Consider the following 22,110-nt stretch of genomic DNA (forward strand, 5'->3'; position numbering starts at 1 on the left):
CAAACCGGAAGTTCTTTCCCCGCCATCAATAATCGAATAGTTTGATCGATCATTTGACAGGCTATTGAATTAAAATTGGGCAGTGTCTGCTGCCACGTTCTTTTTCTGCTGGAACCTCAAAAAAAGATGCGCGTGGCAGCAGACTCGGTCTTTGTTTTATCGTGATTTCATCATGTTATGTATGCAATTACGTCTGTAACACATACTGTTAAGTTTTAGCGATTACTTACACAAAAATGTTTTAACATTATGTCCCTTAGCATTCTTCTAATAATGCTCTCGTAGTTAGGTTAGGTTCTGTTAGCGTTAAAATAATATCGCTAAATGCTTTCTAAAGAAAAAGGTTCTAAATTACCTGTACATTCATTCCCACTAATGATAAACTTGCATTTCTCTCGTCTCAATCTGTTCTCAAGATTTGTAACATCCTCTTAGAAGACGAATTACGTGGCAGGAGCAAATTTGAAGCTTATTCTTACTACTGACACGTGCGTGGCAGCAGACTTGGCCTTAAAATTAAAATCGGTTACTATATATTTATTAAAAGAATTGGGAGGATTATGAAGAACGAATTTTTGGAGGGGAACTGCATCCAGAGTCATTAGGGGGGGGGGTCGGCACCTCTGGTGGCGTGGAAGAAAGTGCTGGCCTGAACACAAAGGGTGCGCCGTCAGTCACTCTCTCGTACCATGCTCGTACCCCCCCCCCTGCAGTCGCGCTCAGTATGTCGCCTATGTGAACAGAAAAAATAATATGGACATTTCAAGCTGGAGGTCGATCAGAAAGTGAGAACGTACATGAGTGCCGTCAACCGTATGAGTCTGGCTTAAAGAAAACACGCAATCGAATTTTTGATCCTCTGGCACCGTCCTCATGATCTAGTGCTTATTTACAAGGACTTCGCATTTTTCATATGTCTATTTGACTTGGCAACATTGGCCCATCGTGAGCTGTTGATCTGTGAGCTGTTCAACATGGCAGCTGATGGCAGAAAATAGCATGGTGAGTCAGTTCCGAGTTACGAGATATGGGATGACAAACATTTTTATTCTCTGAAAGTTACAGAAAAATTATATATAGTTTGTTTCGTTTCGGAGAAGAAATATTTTGTCTTCAGCTGGTTGGGAATGGTGTTCTGAAATTTCGTTGATAACTTTTTCATTGGCTTTTTACCCTTACATACTAGTTAATCAGATAGGTTAATATTGTTTACGTTAAGCTAAATAATTAATAATTAAAATTGAGGTTTTACCGTTTATGCAGTGACGTCGAGACTTGTGGTAGCGATCATTGTCGTGCCCAAGGGTGGTTGGTGTGGATCCATAACCCCTCCTTAGGGTCCTGTATTCCTAAACGAGAACGTCAAACACAGGAAAAGATTAAAAAATGCGGAACGACTAAGAAAAGTACAGGTAACGCACTCCCTTTCGAAAATAAAGAAAAAAAAAGATTTTGCTATTAAGCCAGAGACCCTGGCTTGGCAATGGTTGGTCTTTGTGTTTCCCCCTCAGAGGCGCAACCACGAATTTTTGGGTGGGGGGGGGAATACTAAGATAAACTAACCAATAATAATAACAACATTATTAGTATTATTACTAGTGGTAGTAGTAGTATAAAAGACATTATTATCCTCATCAATTACACAAAAAGAGGGGTAGAATTGCTAGAGCATTTGTTTGGAACAAAGGATTTGAAATAATTTTTCAACACTGTCAATTTCACATTACCTAATAATGAATGTTTTACGCATGTGCAACATGGAGCGACATAAAATTAGAAAATACTTATGCAACATGCTAACATTAAATTGTGTACATATTCAAAGTTTCAAATCATACAACCAATCAATGACTTGATTTGATTTTTGTTACTTAGTAACACTTTTTGTCACATTTGGTTAATCACGAAGGTGATACAATAAAATTAATGAAGGGACAAACACAAAGTTTGCTCATGTCCAGGTTGGGGTTTGAACCCGGAACTCCTGCTGTCGTAGCGCACTGTGATAACCACTCCCCCATGGTTGGTTGATTCGGTGTTTTAAGGGCACTAATCCGATATTCCCCGGACAGATTATATCATTTTTACAAAAGAAACTACTTACGGTAATAAGTTCCTGTAGCATTGTCTAACATCTGGAAGGTGTTTTGTGTGATGTGGGAATGTTTCATAGCGGAAATTCAACCATTGACGCATAGCCCCACGAAACCATTTCCGGTAAGGTTAGGTTAGGTAGGGTTACGTATAGGTTACAATAGTTAAAAATTGGTTTGAAAAAAATATGCGTAACCCCACACACCATTCTCGCATAGCCCCACAAACCATTTGCGGAAACATACGTTCTTCAGTTACAAAAACACTTTTTTTTAAAAAAAAATTGCAATTACTTTCATAAAAAAAAACGTGAATGTTCCGCGAAGCAGATGGGTAAGTTTGAATGTCAAAAATTCACAAAACGAAAAGTTATAGGTGTCCGAGGACTATCAGATTTTTACCGTTTTAAGTCCACTTTATGCACAGAAAGTCTAATCAGAACTGGACCTACAGTTTAAAGTGGGAACTACTATGTACCTCCACCGGGGTACCGATCCGGGACCCCACAGAGGTCAGCCGACAACAAAGACTAGAGGAAAAAACTAACCATTCGGATACGTGGCTATCAGTAAAGCAAACTGCATTTTTCCTCAATGGTAATTTTCAATTGAGTTTTTGAAACTCCATCTTTGTATATGATTAACGTTTTTTCAAAAATTTTGTATTGCTTGATTTCCCTAATTTCTCCATCTCACGATCTAGTTAGTTAGCAGAAGTTAGTTAAAGTGATGGAAGAGCAATGCTAAAAAAAAAATACAAATAATTTCATCCTAATCCATCATCAGGTCACTGTGAAATCAGGAGTCCCGGGTTCTCTGTTTATGATTGTCCCAAGCTCATTTGATACTTATCGCAATTAAATCTATACAGCTAGAAACGGTGCTGAGAGATGACAAAAATTCAATATATTAAAGGGGATAAACAGGTAACAAAACACACTTCTTTGTAGTTTCTTCAATAATATTCATTTGGCTTTTTGAGTTTAGGTTTAATTTTTTTAATTCCAAATTATTTCATTATTCCTGCAGATTACAGCACATAGGAGCAAGAATGCTTGTACGTCAGGGGTTCAAATCCCGGCCTGGATTGTTCTTCGTGAGGTCCCTTCGTCAATTTTATCACGTCATCACTCATGCTCATTTTTGCGATAACCAAATGTGGCACTTCTTTTTTATTGGAGGCCAAGAGATTAGTATATTTTTTTTAAAAAAAAACACTACTAACAAGGGAGGTTATCTAAGTGTCCCCCTCCGATTTCCATGAAATTTGGCAGGTGTATAGATTGGCCCAAAGGAAGAAATAAGTGTTTTTTGTTACGGATAAAAAACTGTTTTAGGGGCAACCCCCTCAAATGTCAAGATGAAGACAAGTTGACGCGTGGATCTGACCCCTGTGTCCCACTCCAATTTTCATGAAATTTGGCAGGTGTATAGAGGGGCCCAAAGGAAGAAGTACGTGTTTTTGTGTTTCAGCTAAAAAACTGTTTTAGGGAGCAACCCCCCCCCACTCAAATGTCAAGATGAGGAGAAATTGAAGTGGGGATCTGACCCCGAAACCACGTAAATATGGCATAGGAAGAAACAGGGGGCATAGGAGCCCTCTATACATCTGCCAAATTTCATGGAAATCGCAGGGGAACACAGGGGTCAGATCCCCACGTCAATTTGTCCTCATCTTGGTATTTGAAGCTGGTTTTGCCCCCTAAAACCATTTTGATTTTCGTCGTCTTCTAACTCGCTCACGAAGGGTCATCAGCACCGTAATGTAATAATATTGGTTGACAGTTTGACCTTCGGGTACCCAATTAACGTACACAATCCCACAGATGTTGAAAAAAAAAAAAAACCTATCATCATGGCTTTGAATTTTGATTTGCTCATTCGAGCTTCCTTTTGTCGTGGCAATCTCGGGCTCTTCCAATGCATTGATTGGCACTTGATTTCAGGATAGTATGTGAAAGTCCAGGATTCGTCACAGGTTATCTAACAATGTAGTGTGTTTCATTGTTGTTAAAATGTCACCACAAATGTTCACTCGAGTGTTCTTTTGTTCCACTGTCAGGTTTGGCACCAATTTCGAACACACTTTGTTCATGTTGAAACTATCGTGTAAAATCTGACGAACGCTTTCTTTGTCAATTCCTGTTAATTCAGCAATAGCACGAATACTCAAGCGACGATCTTTTCGAATCAATTCACCGACATTTGCAATATTTGATTCCGTTTTTGACGTGCAAGGCTGTCCAGGATACGAGTCGCCCGTGATCACTTCTCGTCCCTCTTTAAACTTTTGAAACCATTGAAACACTTGCGTGCCTCATCTCCATACACTTCCTTCAACAAACCATAACTTTCTGTGGCGAATTTTCCAAGTTTCATAAGAAACTTCACATTGATACGCTGTTCTACTTTCACACTTAACATTTTTCTGACAGAGCACAGATGTACAGTTCACTTCGTCCACAAGCTACAGTGGAACTGAGTGCCACGCACCCTGGGCAGTCACACAGTCGATAGGCAGGATATCATATTATACACTCGTGTACCTTGACAAGCATGCCATTTGTCAACAGCAAAATCAATCCGTTTTTTTTCTAGCCACACCTTGTGGATATATATATATATATATATATATATATATATATATATATATATATATATATATATATATATATATTTCCAAATTGGAGATGGGCATTACATTATCCTCAAAGAATGGTCTTTTGTCATGCTTCTGTCCAAATGTGGTCCATTCAGCATTCATAGAGCTGACACTAGAAGTGAAATTCTGGAAATTGTTTCCATAGCCTGGCATGATAATTATTTCAAAACATTTATTTCAGTCACAAATATTATCAGTTAGAAGTTCTTTCAAACACATGATAAAGGACATGAATTATGTGAAAGAGCTTGCTGATCTCATTGTGATACAAAATAGTAAATTGACTTCAGTTATTCTTATGTATGCTCGGCTCTTTTCATGTCCTTTACCAATCCAGCCACAGTAGCGAGGGCAGAGAGATAGTTTTCTAAATCGAAAATTATAAAATCTATTGACACAGTAAAATGTGTCATGAACGTTTTAGTGGTATGGCATTACTATAATAATAAAAAAAAAGAAGTAGTAATTGATGGTTTTGCAGACAAAAAGTGAAAAAGAAAGAAACTATTTAATTCTAACATTGTAAATTACAATACATTAATCAATATTAATGTAAGAGTTATTATTTATCACTAATATTAATTTGGTAAAGAGTATAGAACGTGTTGTATTTAATAGTATATGGTTTATTAATTATTTTGTACACACTGTTATTAGTTTTTACAATTTGTCAAAAGCAAACACATCTTGAATCATATTCAGTAGAACTATAACACTCTTTGTTTACTACCCCATGTTTTAAAATTACACATTTTTTGTATTCACTATATTAGTAGTAAATGGGGCCTCCATGAGTTTCGCTACGCCACTGTTTAAATCGCAATTTAAATCAAACCACCTTGGCAAGGAGTGTTTTCATGTCTACAAGTGGTTAATGGGTTATAGAAAGTTGGACCATATATGGGCATAACTATGTGCAGAAATATATTTAAAGCATTCTGAAGCCATAGGTTGGCTGGGTATGCTAAGACTCCACATTCAGTCTCTGGGAGTGTCAGGTGAGTCATTCCATGCCAAATCAACACAGATATGTGCAATTTCCAACCTGACCATCTCCGATTTTCATGAAATCTGGGGAGTTGAAACTATACATGTAACTTAACTATTGAAATTTTTGGTTTCGTTTGTCTTGTAATTGTTAAATTATTCAAGGTCAAAATTTGCATAAATTGCCCTTTTTGAGCCTACTTAGCTGTACTAAATGTGCTGTAGCTCCGCCCCTATTTCGCATAGGAAGCTCAAATAAAGCTTATTGTACAGGGAATTGAACAAGCTTTCGAATATAATTTTGTCATGTGACCTTGACCTTTGACCATGAATATCTCAAAACATGTCATCACCAAAAATCGTGAAAAAATATATTTGGTCCCTCATGCCATACTCTAAAACATATCAAAAAATCATTCTGGGACTGTAATGGGATCAGAAGATACAAAATAATATGTTTAACTATATGACGAGTCAAATGTCCCTTAACACCCCCTACAACATGTAAAGGAGTTATCCTGGGTATAATTGGTCATGAAAGAAATAGGTGGTTAGGTACAGGGAGATCCCTAACTGTGTGTGTAAAGTGCAGGTCCGGCATATTGTTGACCGCCATATTGAATTCAATGCAAGAAGGCCTGCACATTTCAAAGGAGAGTGGGTGATTTGATATATCAAATCAGGCTAGAATTTCGTGAGAAAGAAGCGGCGAAGGTTTTTCCAACGTATCTTTAGCCAGCAAAAGTTATACGCATATCTTTCACTTACGATATATGCACATTATAATGTTTTCAATGTTCCTGTGAGCACACTTATTGACGTCTCTCACATAGAACATTTGGCAATGTAGCAGGTGCAACATCATCGCAAGCAGCAACTATGCCTTCTCTCAGATGGTTAATATCACGGACTTTTAGTGCATGCACCATTCTCTTCAAATGTTTCTGAAGGTAAAAGTCCTCCTAAGATGTTAGATCTGGGGAATGTGCAGTCCTTTTAATAGATCCCTGTCTGCCCATCATTCTACCTAGAACTTTACCATGAAGAAATGTGGTCACACTATCCAGTTTCAAAACTCTGGAAAAGTGCCATATCCCGGAAGCAAGGATGAAAAACCTGTTCACTTAACAAATCCAAGAAGCCCCCACCATTTATGGTTCCGTTGTTGAATATGGACCAACCATTCCCATTCTCCATACACTATACCACATCATTAGCTTACCAGCAACAACCATTTGGCTGGGATCTGTCTACTGTAGATTATCAAATCACAGGTATTGCATATTCTTTTTATTAACTTCACCGTGAACATAAAAAATAGCCTCGTCACTGAAGAATTTTTCATTCCAAAGGAAGTGTCACATAATTGTTTGAGATACTTTTCCCAATATTCTTCACTGTTCAACTATTTGGTGAATGTCGCTGATTAAAATCATATGCAATGGTACGTATACTTCTTTCTCTCCCGAGATGTCAGCGTGATCTCGATGAGTTCCTAACACGTTAGGAGCATTCTAATGCTTTGTTTATATAACACATCGAAAAGGAGAATATAGTTACAAACATGCAGTAATAATTTTTTGCTGGTTAAATATATGTTGGAAAAACCTTCATCACTTCATTTCTCGTGAAATTGTAGCCTAATTTGATATATCACATCACCCCTTTCCTTTGTACTTTTTGTGTTGAATTGAATATGGCGGTCAACAATATGCTGGACCTGCACTTTACATACACAGCTAGGGATCTCCCTGTGCCTAACCTATTTCTTTCATGACCAATTATACCCAAGATAACTCCTTTACATGTTGTAAGGGGTGTTAAGGGACATTTGACTCGTCATAGTTCATGTAATGAGGCTTTTATCAGTGACATAGTTACACATATTATTTTGTATCTTCTGTTCCCATTGCAGTCCCAGAATAATTTTTTGATGTGTTTTAGAGTATGGCATGAGGGACCAAATATATTTTTTTCACGATTTTTGGTGATGACATGTTTTGAGATATTCATGGTCAAAGGTCAGGGTCACGTGACAAAATTATATTTTTATCCAAAGGTAGGCTTGTTATATATCACTCGAAAGCTTGTTCAATTCCCTGTACGTAAGCTTTATTTGAGCTTCCTAGGCAAAATAGGGGCGGAGTTACAGCACATTTAGTATAGCTAAGCAGGCTCAAAAGGGCAATGTATGCTAACTTTGACCTTGAATAGTTTAACAATTACAAGATGCATGAGACTCAAAATTTTCATAGTTACTAAGTTCCATGCATAGTTTCAACTCCCCAAATTTCATTAAAATCTGAGTTGGTCAGGTTGTGTTCTGTGTTGATTTCATATGGAACGACTCAGGTTTCTTTATCAATCTTAGTCTAAACTAAACCATGGAAGTGAAGTTCTATCTAAAAGATTTGGGAACAGAAGGAAACAGGAAATTAGTGGAAGTTTTGTAGACTATAAAACAGACCAGATAAGTTAGGCAAAGGATTATACGTATGTGGTTTCTTGCCACAATTGAATGTACCAAGTTTCATGAAAATCTGAAACTATGGGTGTCATAGTCTAGTTAACTAATATCGAATGACAGTATTGTGCACTGTGGTTCATAAATCCATGAAACAGATAAACTATGCAACAGAATGCCTATAGAATGAAACTACACAGACACAGAGTTACCATGGTTTGCCACTAGGAGGCAGTAGCAGCAATTAGTGAGAAGGCATTTTGTATTTTGGAATATGCAAGAACCTTGTTCACCATGTCTGTGTAGCATCGATTTGCAGCAGAATTTCAGGAGTCTCCTGCATACAACAGTATCAAGAAGTGGTACAAGAATTTCGAGATGAAGGTTGTCTGTGCACCACTCCTCTGTGTGGACATCCAAGGCCAAGTGAGGCAACAGTGGATTGTGTTAGACAAGCCTTTCAGCACAGTCCCCAGCAGAGTCCACTAGATTTGCAAGTGCAGAAGTTGACATCTCACAAGCAACAGTGTGGTGAATTCTCTGCAAGTGATGTTCATAGGATGTGCAGATCAGTGCATGTGAGGCCATCCCAGTTCCCTGATTTGACCCCTTTTGACTTGTTCCCATGGGGATTCATGAAGTATCCTTTTGTGTCCCCTTACCTTACCATCCAGTTCTACAGCCCTTCGTGGGCTTTGGCTTCCTCCACTAATCGCCTCCAAGCTTCTCTCTCGCTCTTTCCTTCCATCCTTCCATCCTTAGATCTTCATCATTTCCAGGTCCTTCATGACATCGTCAAGCCATCTCTGTTTGGATCTACCTCTCTTTTTACAGGAGTATATCTTCTCTTGTAATATTATTTTTGGTAAAAGATGATCTTTCATTGTAACAATATGTTCAAGTCATCTTAGCCTTCCCACTTTTATAAATCTAACAATGTCTTGCTCTTCTAGTATGCTACTAATTTATTCATTTGTTCGAATATTCCACTCATTGTTTACTTGAACAGGACCATATATTTTTCGAATTATCTTCCTTTGAAATATACATAGCTTAAGTTTGTTTTCTTCGGTGAGTGTCCATACTTTTGAACCGTATGTTACTATAGGTCTAATCAATGTTTTATATATTCTCAGTTTAGATCTACTTATTACCTTACTTTTCAATAGCTGTATGATGGCATAATAAGCCGTATTGCCTGTTTCAATTCTCAATCTGATAGCTTTGGTTATGTTATTCTGGTTATCGATCAATAATCCAAGATATCTATTTCAATATTTGTCTTGTTTCTTCTGTGATTGATTGAAGTTACAATCATGTAATTTGTTTTTTGTGTATTTACTTGTAGTCCTAATTTGTTGGTTGCCCCTTTTGTGTCCCCACTCCCTGGTAATCTTCAGAAATTTTCTGTATAACTTTCTCCTTGGCTATGGCACTGATTGAGTGATATGCTAACATATGAGAGGGGCAAAACTCAGGCTCAGTTAGATATCTATCTGGTGCATCATCAAAGGTGGACACATAGCGCCTTTGTGAGGTGTATACAAAAAACTTGGACAGTTTGTGGTTCTATCTGCATCAGAATTAACACTGTCAGTTGTAAAATTATCTGTAGTAAATTTCTAAAATGCTCACAAGGTTTGTTACCTTTCATGACACCTGATTATGTATTTTCTGTTCCTTCTAGGAATGATGCTCAATACCAAACACTACACTTGCGTGAGCTGTTTCACAGACAGGCAGAGAGTTGAAACCGAAATAAGAATTGAAGAATGTGTAGAGGTTTGCAAGGTAAGGATGTGTTTATGTTTACCGCCTCATGTCTTGTAAAGATACATTATAACATATCTGTTAGTGAAAATATGTACAAGGTGTCTCATAAGGAATAGTGCAAACTGACACAGGTGTAAGTACACGATAATAGAAGAAAAAAAGTCTGAGTAAACATGGGTCCGGAAAGAAGCCGTTTTCGAGATAATCGCGAATGTGTGATTACAAGCCGCCACTGACTTCATTATTTGTAAACGCCATCCTAGTTGATTAAATGCTAATAATACAGTAAGAAAAGTGACTCCCACAGTACGATTAGACTGTGTACTGATTGTATCCATCCTGTTTGATTACAACGCCACCTCTCGGAAATCTTCTGTGTTGTAAACAAAGAGCAAATCTCGGACCGCACAAGGAGTAATGCTATTTATTTCTATTCTGTGGTGAAGATATAGCATCAAAGCAGCATGGGAAGTGTAAACACGTATTTGTGACTTCCGAGAAAGGAAAGGAGAAGCCGTGGAACATTCTGAATTTATTTAATCTCAATTATACAGAAGAGAATAATGAATATTTCTTCAGTAGTGAGTAATGTGATAATAAAATATATTCGACAATCAACGTTAAAACATAATGTTTTGTGTTGATCTTAAAATGAAGTTTAGATAAACACAATGAAAACAACTATATGTATGGAAATAAGATTTTTATAAAATTATTTTGTTGTGTTCACATTGTATTTCTGGTGTCTATGTAGACCATAATGCCGAGAAAATACAACATCACACTTCTCTCGAGTTCCTAATATGTCCTACATTTTCCTTTGTACATACAATTATCATCTTTGTTATGGCTAATCGCTGGTCTATTTATTTATTTTCATGCGTTACACATTGCCATGTTTTGGTAAAATGTGAACTTGTCCAATTTTTCTTTAATCATGTACATGTGCAATTTCAGACTATTCAAGATTTCCAATAGGAACACTGTTCAATGACTTTCAATTGTCAATTTTAGATTCATTCATCGTGTACAAACAGCTTTAGAGATGAAGAATGATCAAAGGTGAGACCTATTTTTTTTAAATCTGATTCTTCACATCAGAAGAGATGGTAGCACTAATAAGTCCTGTTATGTAATATTCACTGAATGGGAAAAAAGAACATATTCAATATTTTTTTAAATTTTAATTTGCTCTTCTTGTACCTCATGAGTAGACTGAGGATTTATAAGCACACTAAACCAACCAAAACCTTAAAAAATAATAAAAATAAAAATTATAATTTGAAACAATTATGAAAACAATTCTTCTGCTATTGTACAGAATACAAAGAAAAAGTAAAACTGTTACACAAACAATACATAATATGTAAAGATAAATATTTGTACTGCAAATATTACATCAAAAACTATTAACAATAGTCAATGTTGCTTAACTTTTTTTACCTCAATTTATGCATATGAAAGGCACATTTAAGTGCAAATTTATTAAGATTGTCCCTCAAAATATTCTAGTTTCCTCCACTCCTCTGCATATTAATTTTCCTTGCAATCCACTTTCACAGATTTGAAAAAGGACACTTTTCTTTGTCATGGAGTTCAAGAAAAAATCACGTGACATTGACCAATCCTAAAGTGGCATGGTTCACAACAGTGTCATGTCATCCAGCAAGACACATTCCTCTTCCAACTTCCCATGTAGTACGTACCTTTGGTTACCAATACAAATGAGTTTCCAATTTTAAAAACCTTATATTTGACCAAAGTAACAATTCAAACAAATTCTGTAAAATATGCTTTTATAGCCAAAATATACAACATAAATGTGGGTTTCTTTTCGTATATTTTTGCCAAAACACATAGGAAAACTACATGATGGTGGCACATAGTGGTTTGGATTCCACTTTAAACTGTAGGTCTAGTACCTTACTGTGCATAAAGTGGACTTAAAACACCAACTCAACTCAACATAGGAAAATTAATTATTTTTTAAATATAACATAACACATGATGCAATGGCCCTTGGAGGCCAAGGCCTACCTACCGACTGCCGACCTCACTCCCACATGCACATGCGTCGTCGGCGTAGGTTTCCATGACCAGGTTACACTACTCATTTGTAACCCCAATTTCCTCACGATGATGGCTGACCACTAGCTGAAATCTCAGGAGAAAATGTGTTACATTTCCTCCCAGGAGACTTGAATTAGAATGCGTCACGTACCCCAAGTCCAAAGCCGGATGCCTTAGACCGCATGTCCATGATGCGGGACATTTTTGAAATATGGTTTTCAATAAAATGGAAATTTTCGAAAGAATGTGTTTAACTGAAGTGTGTGTGATCTCCAGATTTTGAATTTAATGCACACCAAAAGAGAGCCAACCTCCGTGGCAGAGTGGTTAGCATAGCATGTTAGTATCAGGGGTTCCAGGCTTTTATCCCGGCATGGGTGTTCCAGTGTTAAGGCACGGACTGGACCTTGGGCAGTTTTTTTCAAATTTTCCTCTCCATTCGAAAAACCACTGTGATATTCCAAAACATGAAATAGTTACATATGCTTAGAATCAGAGTTGGCATTTTGCCTGGGTTTTTTTTCGAAAAATCCAACCAGTGTTTTTTTTTCTTTCCAGATAAAACCCGGGCCAAACTGGGTTTTATTGGGTTTTTTGCAAGTTATGTTTATAAATAGATATAGATATATATATATTGAAAATGTAATACATTTTCCCCTGATAGTAATTTATTGGAACATTAAATTTGTAATGTTTTAGTTCACTGAATCAATACTATTTAATATTTTCTGTTAACATAGTTAAGAATTGCCAATCAAGGTCTGACCTTTGAAATGATTCAATAAAAACATACATAACCAATGATGCAACAGACCACTGCGGGGAATTTCATTTTGACTCCTCAGTTAGTGGCAGGTACCACGTTCAATAATGAAGTGTCTGCAGGATATTTCACAAGTTCCTAGGCTGCACTCCTATCTGATCCTACTCGGAGGTGGGAGATCATTCAACCAATTACGGGGTAACTTGTGGTCAGCATGACAAACCCCTACTCTTTGGTGTAGGTTTTCATGACCGGGTTACGCTATTCATTCGTAGTTCCCCAATTTAATTATGATTGTGATTGTTCACCAGTCTCATACGCAGGCTGAATCTCAGGAGAAAAGCTGTTACATTTCCGGCAAGAGACTCGTATCTGCATGTGTCCCGTAGCTGGAGCCAGTAGCGGCTGCTGCCTATTCACGCACTTGCACGTGCACACACAAATACATGTGCAGTGTAATTGATTTTTATTATATGTATTCATTGAAAGCCATTTCTTCAAAATAGCAAACGTTCCTGGGCCGCATCATGCAGAAAGGCTCTTATGGCTTGGATCAAGGACTTTCAGACTCGCTTCGCACAAAGAATTGTGACATAGTAGCTACGGATATGCGCTGTTCCCTTTCCATCATGTAGTGTTGCAATCTTCCACCCGGGCCAACCCTGCTTAGAATTCCTTCTAGAGCAGTGACGTGAATTTTCGTGTAGTTTGCTTTCACTGTTATCTAGATATTCCCAAAAGTTTCACTATTACGTAAGTCTATTAAAATATTGAAAATATCTAGATAACAGTGAAAGCAAAGTACATGAAAATTCACGTCAATGCTCTAGAAGGAATGTTTGAATTGATTGTATCCTTTCTTTGCAGCCATTGTTGTGTAATATTGAAGAAAATGGCATTGCTAATTTTGTATTCAGTCTGTGTTTTCTATTCTAGAATGCTGGTGGGTGGTCATGGTGAGTCAAACCCTAACACTACATGGCTGCAAAGCAAAGGGTTGTGGGTGAGCTATGCTGTTGGGCTTCTACTGTTGCATCTGATCCTGCTGAGTGTGCCTGTTCTTAGTGTACCTCTAGCATGGACGTTAACTAATCTCATTCACAATTTGGTAAGTATATGTAAAACGGTGATTTCTTACGGGTAAAGATTAACAGTGAACACTAAGCATGAACGGAAAAAGGTATTGAAATGAACCAGAATATTCTTGAAGCTGAGCCATACATGGTTTTATTTTTTAGTAGATATGATTTTTTTTTAAGTGCAGGCTTTTCAAATTCATGATTTTTTTAAATCATGTTATAGAACTAACTATTCATCATAGAAAGTTGAAGTGTGTTTTATTTTGGGTGGAATGCTGGTGAGAACTCTCAGAGGAGTACAATGTTGACATACCATCTTGATGTAATCTAGTTGCTTGACTGTATGTACCAGAAAGGATCACTCTTTGAGAATATGTTACTGTTTTATGTAGCATATTTCCATAAGTGTTGTGTGACAGTTCTTAGAGAATATTTTTTCTTGCATGTACATATTGCTTGCATTGTAGAATTATTTCTCTTGTAGTCTATGGTTGTTACAAGAATAAGAACACAGTTTTTTGTTGTGACGTTTCAGAAGAACACAGGCTCCCTTCATCAGATATTTATTTTTAGTTTGATTAAAGATACACTTATAACAATGGAAATTGGAGAAGTGTTTTCTATTTCATAAGTGGAGTAGGCCACCATCTTTAAAATTTAATCAAGAATCTTTGTATAAGAAATGATGATTTTCAATTTTAAAAAAAGGTAAAGTGCTCCCCTGTGCTTAGCACCATGCCATGAAGGCGTATAGGGGGTGTGGGGGTAACACCCCACACTTTCTTGATCCGGTCATGAGTGGGGGGTGATGTGATCAGCATCATGCCCCTGACTGCCTTTACCCCCCCAGGTACCCATGTCATTCGACGCTGGGTGGGCGCCGGGACCGCTTCCAACGTTAGAAAAGTTCCCAGATTTGAACCGGTGCCTGATGATATTTGTTATAAAATGTGATAAAAAAATTTTGTCTAGAAAAATAATAAAACATATGCTTGTTTCACAGTTAAGTTGCTATATTACAACAATGTAACATTGACAAAATCAATTGAATAACTGATTCTTTTTTGTTATTTTTTTTCCCATTGTTAAACCGGAATCTTTAATCAAACTAAAAATAAATGTGATGAAGGGAGCATGTGTTCTGAATGTCACAACAAAAAACTGTTTTTGTGCTTGTAACAACCGTACACTACAAGAGAAATAATTCTTAAAGAATATATTGATGTTTTGTTACTCTTTCCTGCAACATTGTACAACACTTGCTTCAAACAGGTGTTCTTTTCACAGTATTTATGGATATGTAATACTGCATTTTGAAAAGAGACATCTGGAGTATGGTGCTGACCAATGTGAAGCCCTGCCCAATTTTTTTTTTATTATTATTATTTTTTTTTTCAAAGTTGCGGTACATATTAGATATCCTCATAGAGTGGTATTTTGGTCATGCTTTCCTCCAAATTTGGTCCATGCAGCATCCATAGGGTCGACGCCAGAAGTGAAACTCTGGACATTGACGCATGGCAACACTGCCGCTTTATACATGTTATAATTGTTTTACTCAAGAATATCAGTCTTATTTTAAAGCAACTTTGTACTGTTATAGAAGTGTACCAACGCTACTTTTTTGAGAGGGCACAGGGGCCATTTTTTTTTATTTCAACTTTCTTCTTCTTTTTCCTTTAACACTAATTAATGGGAGGCACAGTGTATAAATTTTACTTTCGCTAAAAGTGCTGTCTTTAAGAAAGAAAACAAAACCAATTTCATCTCTACGACAATTAGTTCTCGAGTTAACTAATTTTTTGTACTCTTGTTTGAAAAGCGCTCGCTGGTTCAACAGGAATACAGGCACTCGAGGCTCCATCCTCTAAAGGTTAAGCATTATAGACAGAGATATGAATTGTCATGTTATAACTGAAATTTTCAACAATTCATATGCATAGGTTATCAGCATTTTCTCACTTTTTTATTCTCATTTTCACATATGGAACGGTGCAAAAATTGACAGATAAGTAGCTTTCAACTAATTCCAACATATTGAAGACCTTCCCCTAATAATAGTTTGTTCATTTTCAGTGCCACTTTGTTTTCCTGCATGTCCTGAAAGGTGCCCCTTGGATTCCCCAAGACCAGGGGAAGTGCCGCATTCTCACTCACTGGGAACAGATAGACTATGGGCAGCAATTCACCACCACACGGAAGTTTCTTACTGTGGTTCCTATTGTGTTGTAAGTAACTGTGTACTCATTATTCATTATCCTGAACATGACTCCAAGAGATCCACACTTAACTCTTTCGCTGCTTCAAGCAATTGCAGTCGATTTCAAATATTCTCTTCACTGCTGATGTCGATTAAAGAAAAAGCATTACAAGAACATTCTGGCATTTAAACTGTTTTCCAAAGAAATAACTCGCTTTTAGTTCTGGACAAATGAAAAACGTGTATGCTGTGTGTATGTAAACAACAATAGCAACAAGGATTATTTATCCACTTGATGGCATGCCCAAGATTTTTGAAAGGGAGATGGATATACAAGGTGGCTCAAAAAGTCACTTAACACCCTCGGTACAAGGCCACTGCAGTGCGCAATGTGAAAATGGTGATGACCAATCTTTGCCAGGCCAAGGGGGAAGCACAGTGATGCCACCCACAGGTCAGCGACCATCTTGATGTCCGCCATCTTGAATTCAACTTCAGAATTTTAAATGGGAAGGGGGTGATATGATATATCAAATCAGGCTAGAATTTCAGGAGAAATGCAATGGTGATTTTTTTTTTATGTATCTTTAACCAGTAAAAAGTTATGACTGAATTCTTGTACCAATTTGCTCCTTTTCGAGGTGTTAGAAAAATGCCTGAAAATTTGTTTAGTGCATCGGTAATGAATCAAGATCAAAGTGACGTCTAGGGAGAAAAGTTCGCATGCCATTGCACACGATTTTAATCGGATACATCTATCAAGAGCTGCACATTAGCCTTGTCACTGTGAAGGACTTTTTAATTCAATGGAAGCGTCACACTGGTAATTGTTCGCAACAACCATTCATAATGCGCAGCTCTTCGTGGATGTATCCGATGAAAATCGTGTGCAATGGCATGCGAACTTCTCTCCCTAGACGTCACTTTGAACTCGATGCATTACCGATGCGCTAAACAAATTTTAAGGCATTTTTCTAACACCTCGAAAAGGAGCAAATTGGTATAAGAATTCAGTCATAACTTTTTACTGGTTAAAGATACGTAGAAAGGCCTTCACCATTGCATTTCTCATGAAATTCCAGCCTGATTTGATATATCATATCACCCCCTCCCCATTTAAAATTCTTAAGTTGAATTCAAGATGGCCGCCGACCATGTGGGTAACGTCAATGTGGTTCCCCCTTGGCCTGATAACGATTGGTCATCACCATTTCCATGTTGCACGTTGCACTGGACTTGTACCGGGGGTGTTAAGGGACTTTTTGAGACACCCAGTATATTCTTTTTTTTTAGTAGTCAGCCCTCATTTTGCCATCTCTTCCTGTATTTGAGGTCCTTTATTGGGGGGGATACTATTGCAAAAGGAAGAGTTTTGTTCCCTACAAACCCCCCCCCCTTTGGCCACTGTATCCCCCACCCCCCAAAAAAATATGCAGCAAAAGATATATCAGCATGCCAAAATCCTGCAGCGAAAGAGTTAATGTGTGTGGTGTGTGTGTAAAGTGAATGTGTGTTGTTGTGCATTATGACTGAACTTACAACCGGAAGGACAGAACATCCTAAAAGTCCTACCATGCTTTAACCTATTATTGAGGACCCTTTGTGACTGTTGGCAGGACAGTAGTGATCAGAAATAGAAAGAATATGAGTTCCAGTCTTACTGCAAATTCAACCATGTTATTGCAACTGTTTCTTCAATAACAGCTAGCCATTTTCAAAAGGGAGTGGTGCGTTTGTTGTAGCTCCATATTTTGATCCACTGAAGATTGAGAATGTGTGGAATTAGTCAATATTCAGCCGTAATTGGAAGCCAGAAAAGTGTTTTGTAACAAGTGTAATATCACGTAATTCTCCCACACTGAATCACAGATGTCCTCAAAATGAGACCAATAACAATGAAATGCACTACAATCTTTTTCAATAAAAAAATTATTGATTCGTTCCAAAATCCACAATCAAATGTAAACTAATCATAAGATGCAGGGTATAGGTGTGGTCATCTATTTGCAAAAGATGCAGGATATATGTGTGGTTGTCTGTAGGTTATTTTCCAGATATAACAAAGCAAGGATTCCCCCCTCCCCCCCAAAAAAAAACCTGGGAAGTGGTAAATATGTTTTCAAACCCTGGTAAATTAATCTCATTTCTTGCGAACTTTTCTTCGTTTATTTTAAATATGATAAATATGTTTATTTCATTCCTTTCATATTCTATCAATATTTATAAATCTCATTTTCCCAGACTCAAATAAATGGGTGGGTATCGGATGGGGGGAAGGGGTAAAGGCAGCTGGAGCATGGTGCTGATCACATCACCTCCAAAATGGTCAAGATTGAGAATGTGTGGGTCCCTACCCCCCCCCCCCATCCTATATGCACGGGAAACTTTACCTTACAATAGGGGGCAACCCCCCCACCACCAACACCTTACATTTTCTACAAATTTATATTGCTTAGTTTCCACGGGCAAATAAAAAACCTTTTACCAGTCTCTGTGGTGGAGGGGTTACATTATGTGCTGCAAAGCCAGAGGTCCCATAAGCAACTACTGCTTATGTCAAGCGATGAATTCAATGTCAAATGTCTTTTACACTAGAGATATAAATGAAAACTGTGGAACAAGAAAAATAATACCAATTAATATAAGTATTTTCGTTGATTTTGAACACTTGGAGAAAAAACTTCAAGAAAAAGCCCAACGAAAAACTCTGTGGAAACAAACTCCAGTTTTTTCCCCTGACCACTTCCAACTTGATCTATATTTTATGTGTGGGTGTTTGCACACGAACATGCTTTTATCAACTGAAATAATGGTTGGCTGAAAGTTGATGTTCATTATGTTTTTCAAAATTGCACTAATATTTGCTATTTATCTTTTTTCAGGTTTCTTCTTACTAGTTTCTACACAAAATATGATACAGTTCATTTTATTATAAACTTTGCGTCGTTGGTGTTGATTATATTGCCAAAACTGCCTCAGTTTCATCAAGTTCGTTTATTTGGAATCAACAAATACTAACTATGAAGTATATGTGAAATGTGTTGGTGTTCCCCTCTCTCCCTATGTGCAACATACTAGAATGTGAAATGAACTACTGCTGCTCTTATGAAGCCGTTCTATTGCACTGTAGCTGAATGTGGATCATCGGAGTATGTTTATATATTTAGTTATTTCAGTTTATTACAGTAACTGCAATAATTTGTATATTTTAGAAGAATATTTTTTAAAGAATTATCATGGATTTTCCTGATAAGCGGACTCGAATGAGTGCAATTACTTTGTGGAATGAACTTTTGAGGTGGTGTTGAGAATGAGTAATGAATGGTTTCTATCAGGAAGTGAGTGCAGGTTATTCCATTAACTATAAGCAAATGTAGCAAAATATATAATTCTTAACATGTGTGTGGGATGGACTTAAAGCATATTAGAATAGCAAGTTGTAGTATTTTTTTTTTTTTGGGGGTGAAGAAAAACAAGTTGGAAGTTTTTTTGGGGGACATATATTCAGGCACCAGTAAGTTATACATTGTCAGTCAAGCTCAGAGTTATTCCATACAATTACTTTTGAAAAAAGATCTCTTGTCATTACCATGCTAAACCTGATTAGTTTGAAAAATTGTTAGCATGCAAGCAGTTAATTCCAGGAAGTTCAGTTTTACTTGACTGCAAATAGAATTAGTTTCACAACAGTTATTTCTCAGTTATGTATACAACTTCAAGGTTTCATGCTAAATTGCTTGTGTAATTTCGTTAATTATGTACTCTACACAAGAGGTGGAAGTAACCTACTGTAAGTTAACGTATAATATAATGGTGTTTCAATAAATAAGGTGATATGAAGTCCTATGTGCATTTTATCTCTGTTGGACACAAAAGTTTAACAAAACTGGACTATATGGAGTGTGCATGATCCTAAGAACTCCATCTGTCTTACCATGTCCATGTTATTAAACATGGACTGTCCAACACCCCATTTGATGCATCTAGTACAGTGACAGACACTTCTGGATTGTAACATTCCCATTGATAGCTAATGACAGTGTAACAACCCAGAAGTGTCCGTGACTACAAATACCACAGGTTGGCCAAGCACATTGAGTACTGAACTTAGGACCTCGTTGCCGATGGTGCAAGGCATGACATGGGCATTCCTTTCTGTCCCCTCGGTCTCATCTAATTATCAAATCATCCTCAGTTGCAATTAACTTAAAAGGGCAGAAAGGTGATATAAAATAAAAGAAATACTTAATAAGAATACTACTAGAGCCAGGGTTGTTAAAGGTCTAAGAATCCATAAATTCTAATGGTTTCCACAAAAGGACCAGAACCTTTTTTTCTCGCTCAATTTAAATTTGGTCCAAGTTGCATATTGTTTCATTTCAATATGGAACTTGGACCGTATATAAATTCATACAGAAAAAAATATTCCTGGATCGAATTAGAATACTTTAGATCATAGAAAGGTTCTTTAGTCTAGAACCCATTTACACTTGCTGATTTTCTCTCCTGAACCGGAATTGAATTTTATGATTCCCTTCATTTTGAAGCATGTGATTGAATCCATCATATTCCAGATAGCCTAAAAATCCTATCCTTTAAGCTTTATGTGGTAGATGGAAGCCAGTTGGCTTTGGCAAATTTTGTTTCAAGTCCAGATTATGCCCGTACTCCCTTAGTTGTAACACCAAATTATGTCATCTACTTTCAAGTGACTGCCCATCTCAAGTCAAGCTAAGGAGTCACTTGGCCTCAACTTGTTACACAGGCATCATGGGTTTTGCAAAACTGCATCCAAAATCCAGGGGGGGGATAATGCCTCTCCACTTCTTTTTTGCTTGGTTGATTCTGCTTCTTTGAAAATACAAGGGCATATCAAAAAGTAATTGAGTAAATTTTTTACAGCCAAACTGAAATATACATTTTGAAGGTTGAACATTACTCTACTTTTCCACATAACATCCAGTCACATTTATAAATTTGTCCCACCGTGACACCCAATTTTTCGATGCCCATGCAGTAGAAATTGTTCGGCTGAACGTGTAATCAATGGATGCATGGCTGTCACAACGTCCGTGTTGCAGCTGGAGTGTCTGGACTGTATGTTGGATGCTTGAGAATTTCCCAATGCCAGGAATTGACTTTTTGTGTCACTGATGCAGCCACATGGGGACGAGCATTGTCGTGGAGAATGATTACCTCCTCCAGAGATTTTGTTGGAAGCTTACGGCGCAGAGCAGCTCGTAGACGATCCAGTGTGGCATAATATGCAGCACCATTAACAGTTGCTCGTTTTACCCCAAAATCAACCCTGGCTGTTCCAGAAAACAGTAAGCAAAACCTTTCCTGCAGATGGGATTGTCCTGATTTTTTTGGGTGGGGATGAGTTTCCATACCATACTCTTGTCGCTTTCGTTCAGGGGTGTAATGAAAAACCCATGATTCGTCCCCAGTAACAATGCGGTCGAGGAACTCGTTTCCAGCCCTATGGTACCGGAGCAAATGCTGAAGACTGTATCCCATACGGTCCTCCATATGCGGTTGTGTGAGCTGTCTTGGGACCCATCTCACGGACACTTTGCGATACCAAAGTTCTTCATGGATGATGGTGTATGCACTGACATATGAAATGCCTACTGCATCTGCTGTTGTTTGGATTGTTGACCGCCGGTCCTCCTGAGTCAATACCTCCACAGCGTCAACATTCTGTGTGTGGGATATGCGAGGCCGTCAAGAATGAGGTTCATCGAAGACATTTACATGCCCTGTGTTGAACTTTGCACACCAGTTACAGACATTTGTGAATGTCATGCTTGTTTTGCCATAAACTGCACACAACTCGCAATAGATTTCAGGTGGTTTCTGTCCCTTTGACCACATAAACCGAATCACACTCCGCAGCTCAACTAGTTGTGTCGAACGTCTCTAGCGTATCTGCCATCTTGAAACAACTGCCTCTCAGAGTGCACACACCTGCCATCTCGTGGCAAAATATATATGTACTTCCAAATGTATATTTCAG

General features: G+C 37.6%; 1 protein-coding gene across 3 annotated transcripts; it reads left to right on the forward strand.

The window, feature by feature from the left end:
* The first annotated feature begins 872 nt into the window (after nucleotides 1-872).
* Nucleotides 873-19,935, forward strand: ORMDL (sphingolipid biosynthesis regulator orosomucoid 1-like). 3 transcript variants are annotated; one of them, XM_083137339.1, is made up of 6 exons: nucleotides 873-1,002; nucleotides 9,894-9,997; nucleotides 10,994-11,041; nucleotides 13,749-13,920; nucleotides 15,968-16,119; nucleotides 18,974-19,935. In XM_083137339.1, the coding sequence occupies exons 3-6, from the start codon at nucleotides 11,025-11,027 to the stop codon at nucleotides 19,107-19,109; spliced, it is 477 nt and encodes a 158-aa protein (XP_082993465.1). In that variant the 5' UTR covers nucleotides 873-1,002; nucleotides 9,894-9,997; nucleotides 10,994-11,024; the 3' UTR covers nucleotides 19,110-19,935. The 3 variants fall into 3 exon arrangements, with proteins under 3 accessions (XP_082993465.1, XP_082993467.1, XP_082993466.1); XM_083137340.1 differs by lacking the exon at nucleotides 873-1,002 and adding an exon at nucleotides 1,394-1,412; XM_083137341.1 differs by lacking the exon at nucleotides 10,994-11,041.
* Nucleotides 19,936-22,110: the final 2,175 nt, after the last annotated feature.

Source organism: Lepisma saccharinum, chromosome 16, assembly GCF_977018435.1.
Source record: "Lepisma saccharinum chromosome 16, izLepSacc3.1, whole genome shotgun sequence".
Classification (NCBI taxonomy): Eukaryota; Metazoa; Arthropoda; class Insecta; order Zygentoma; family Lepismatidae; genus Lepisma; species Lepisma saccharinum.